General features: G+C 40.7%; 1 protein-coding gene across 1 annotated transcript in view; it reads right to left on the bottom strand.

The window, feature by feature from the left end:
- The window catches only part of DHRSX (dehydrogenase/reductase X-linked), a gene marked incomplete at both ends in the record, with an annotated part of 103,466 nt that overhangs the window by 31,016 nt on the left and 69,250 nt on the right, over nt 1-3,200 (bottom strand). Inside the window, one exon of the mRNA XM_009640127.2 lies at nt 1,934-2,035. Coding sequence (XP_009638422.2) covers nt 1,934-2,035 — 102 coding nt within the window. The remainder of the gene's footprint in view (nt 1-1,933; nt 2,036-3,200) is intronic.

The following is a 3,200-nucleotide window of genomic DNA, read 5'->3' on the forward strand; positions in this document are numbered from 1 at the left end:
TTATGTGGGAGACTTTACAGCAGCTTTGGACATGATTGCTTCTGTGATTCTGTTACAGATTCAGCAAAAAGCAGAATTGGACCATTCATTTCATTGTAGTTTCTAACAGGATTTTTCTCAAACAACAGATTTCTTTTACTTGTTTTTACTTCTTCTGTTTACTTTTTTACTTCTTCTGTTTACTTCTTCTGTTTACTTGTTTTTACTTCTTTTATTTGGTAACCAAGGGTAAGTGAAATCAAAGGCCCTTCTTGCAGGTCACGAAAATATAGACTGGTTCAGGCAAATATTAGTCTCAAGCTTCTTTCTTAAAGGAAGCTTTGGGCCTACACTCTTTGGTCTCATATCATATTAGGCACATTAGGAGTTCTATTGTCATATAACTTTGTTTCTTGATTAAGAAGGCATCTTTAATCATAATTTTCATCCATCCTGCTTCAGCAGCACCTAAAGCAGCAAAAAATCCTTTCTTCAAGAGGGCTTCCCAGCTGTGCTGTTGCTTCAGACCTATCATTTCTCCCCCAAGGTGCCCCCAAACCCCTGCCGCATAGTCCTGGCTTTGCTCATGCAAACACCCAGTGGAGGGCGGGGGATGCCTGACAGGTGCATAGACCTCACGACCTTTTTTTTCTACAAAATGCTGTTTTATTCAAATAATGTTATTCCCATCTGTGTAACAGTTTATACTCTGCATCTTTAGAAGTATGCGTGTAAAACTGGAAGGATTTTTTAAAGAGGATTAAATAAACACTACCTTTAATTATTGCACAGTTAAAAAAATAATGGTAGGCTTTTTTGACTAATCAAATAAAAATGAACATTTAATTGAACATTTCATGAATGTTTCATATCAATCAGGAAATAAAATACTCTTGAATTTTTATTGCAATACTTGCTTGTATTACTGAGAGCTCTTTAAGGCATCAACGAATGCAACCAACCCATTTATTTACAGCACGTTTGGCCTCACCAGGGCTGAAGGGTGCACAGGAAAATAGAAAATGTTCTTTGGGATGTCTTAATAAAAATGCATGCAAATAATTGGGAAAACAAGAACAGCAGCATGTAACAGCAGAAAACTTCTCAAATAAGCCTAAATTGTAGCTGGTGGGTTTTTCCCCTAGTTAAATAGACAGGTGAAAATTCCCCTTTAGGAAAGCCCATGCAGAACATGCAGGGGTTTTGGAAGAAAATTATTGTATGGGCTGGTTTCCAAAAATACTGTGGCTAGAAAACATAATTAGATAGCAAGTATGTGAATAACAAAAGTTAAAATCCCTAAGAGTAACGAGATTCATTTGATAATTGTATGAATGCAAGATAAACGTTGTCCTTTTAATTTGTTCTCTGACCACTGAGGACGCAGCTTTATGGACAACTTTCCAGCAGCACCTTGATCTAAGCAGTGATTGCTCTGAGGTCGCTGGATGGTTTGCCAGATTATATTTCAGATGGAGTAACCCCCCCAACCCAGCTCACCAGGCAGCCACAGTAAATGCATGTGTTCATACGTCCATAGGGAAAATACAAGGGGAGAGAAAGTAAATAAAGGGGAGAGAAAGTAAATAAAGGTGAAAGGACAGGTTTTCAACAGACATAAAGTACAACTTCCCTTTCCTTTTTTTTTTAATTAGGGATTCTCAGATTCTTCTACAGTCGCATGACTTGTAGTGCTGGAGATCTAGAAAACACGGCAAAGGAACAAGACTTGCAATAACATCACAAGCAGGGGTGCCAGTGAAGTTTTCAGTCTGCTCAGCTGACAATCTCCAGAAAATGCAATTTAATTCCTAGAAAGACATCCCTGTTAATGCAGCCATATTGTAAACTGCTGCACAGTTCAGATAATAGATTTAAAATGTTAAGTAATAGACAAGAGCCTCATTTGTCACATCTTCCCCTGCAGATATGTGAAGAAAAAACCAGAACTCACCATTATTCACCAGGACATGGAGTGGACAATTCTTTGCTCTAAACCGCTGCACAAATTGCCGTATAGACTTCATGGAAGCCAAATCACAGTATGAAAACTCCACTGGGAGAGAAGAGGAGATGAACAAAAACAGAGTTAAGCCAGTTACAATGATATAAAAACACACTTAAAGACATCAACAAGGACTCCTGTCATAATGTCGCCACGAAAGTAAAGATCCTAAAAATAAACCAGACTTTTGAAAATTATAGGTGCAGCTAGTCTCAGAAGGTTCCTTCTTTCTCCTTCCTTCCTTCACTTCTATTTTTAAACTATTGATTCTTCACAAAGCAAATATGAAGAATGCTGCTGCCAGGAGGTGAAGAAGGGTATCAGACAGAGTAAATATGTCCCAGTCCTACTGTTTTTTCTACTGCTACCATTTAGGAAGAGGGGCTACAGCTCTTGAGCGCTGAGATGATCAAGCCAGGGCAGCTGGAAATCAACTGGGGAGAGGAGAAGCCACATCAAGCACCACAATGTTTCCCTGTGTTTCTGATGCCATATATGCCACCCCATTTTTTCCCAATTATTTGCTATCTGTGGTCCGAACAATGACAGAATCAGACAACACGTTGTAAAACAAAGCTTTATTGAGGCAGTAGGAAAGACGAGCAACAGCGTGCCCATACGGTGACTCATCTGATCACCGATAGCAAACATGGCATCGTAAGTGATGCCGTGGCTCTGATGGACGCCCAGGGACACTTGGTGTCCTGGTCACCTGGCAGCAACAACCAGTCATGTAAATACCTCTTGAATGTGGGTACAAGTCACGCTGCCCCTTGGCTCCAGCAACGCCAGAGTGATTTGAGAGGATCGTACCTCACATGGATACTGTGGGTGGCATCCTGCCTACGCTGCCAACATCGGTCAAGGGGCAGGGTGTCAGTGTCTCAAAATACATTTAACACCAGCATGGTTTTATTTCCAAGAAAACACGTCTCTAACAAAGGCATCCTTTGTCCAAAGTATGTCAGCCATTGACCTTCACTAGAACACTACAAAATTAATTAATTAAAATAAAAAAGATTACTTAAATCCCCCAATAACTTTAAACCCATGAGGTCTGAAAATTCTCCTGGTGCAGTTGTGCAGCTTTCACCCCCTGAGTCTCACAGCACCGCTTCATCGGTTGCCTTGCCTTGCACGACAGCCACAACCAGGGTTATGAAGTGAAAACAAGCAGTGTGTGTCGGCCCCCCCCCCCACCAACAGCTGGCCCCAA

Source organism: Egretta garzetta, unplaced genomic scaffold (genome assembly GCF_000687185.1).
Source record: "Egretta garzetta isolate BGI_Z169 unplaced genomic scaffold, ASM68718v1 scaffold125, whole genome shotgun sequence".
Lineage (NCBI taxonomy): Eukaryota > Metazoa > Chordata > Aves > Pelecaniformes > Ardeidae > Egretta > Egretta garzetta.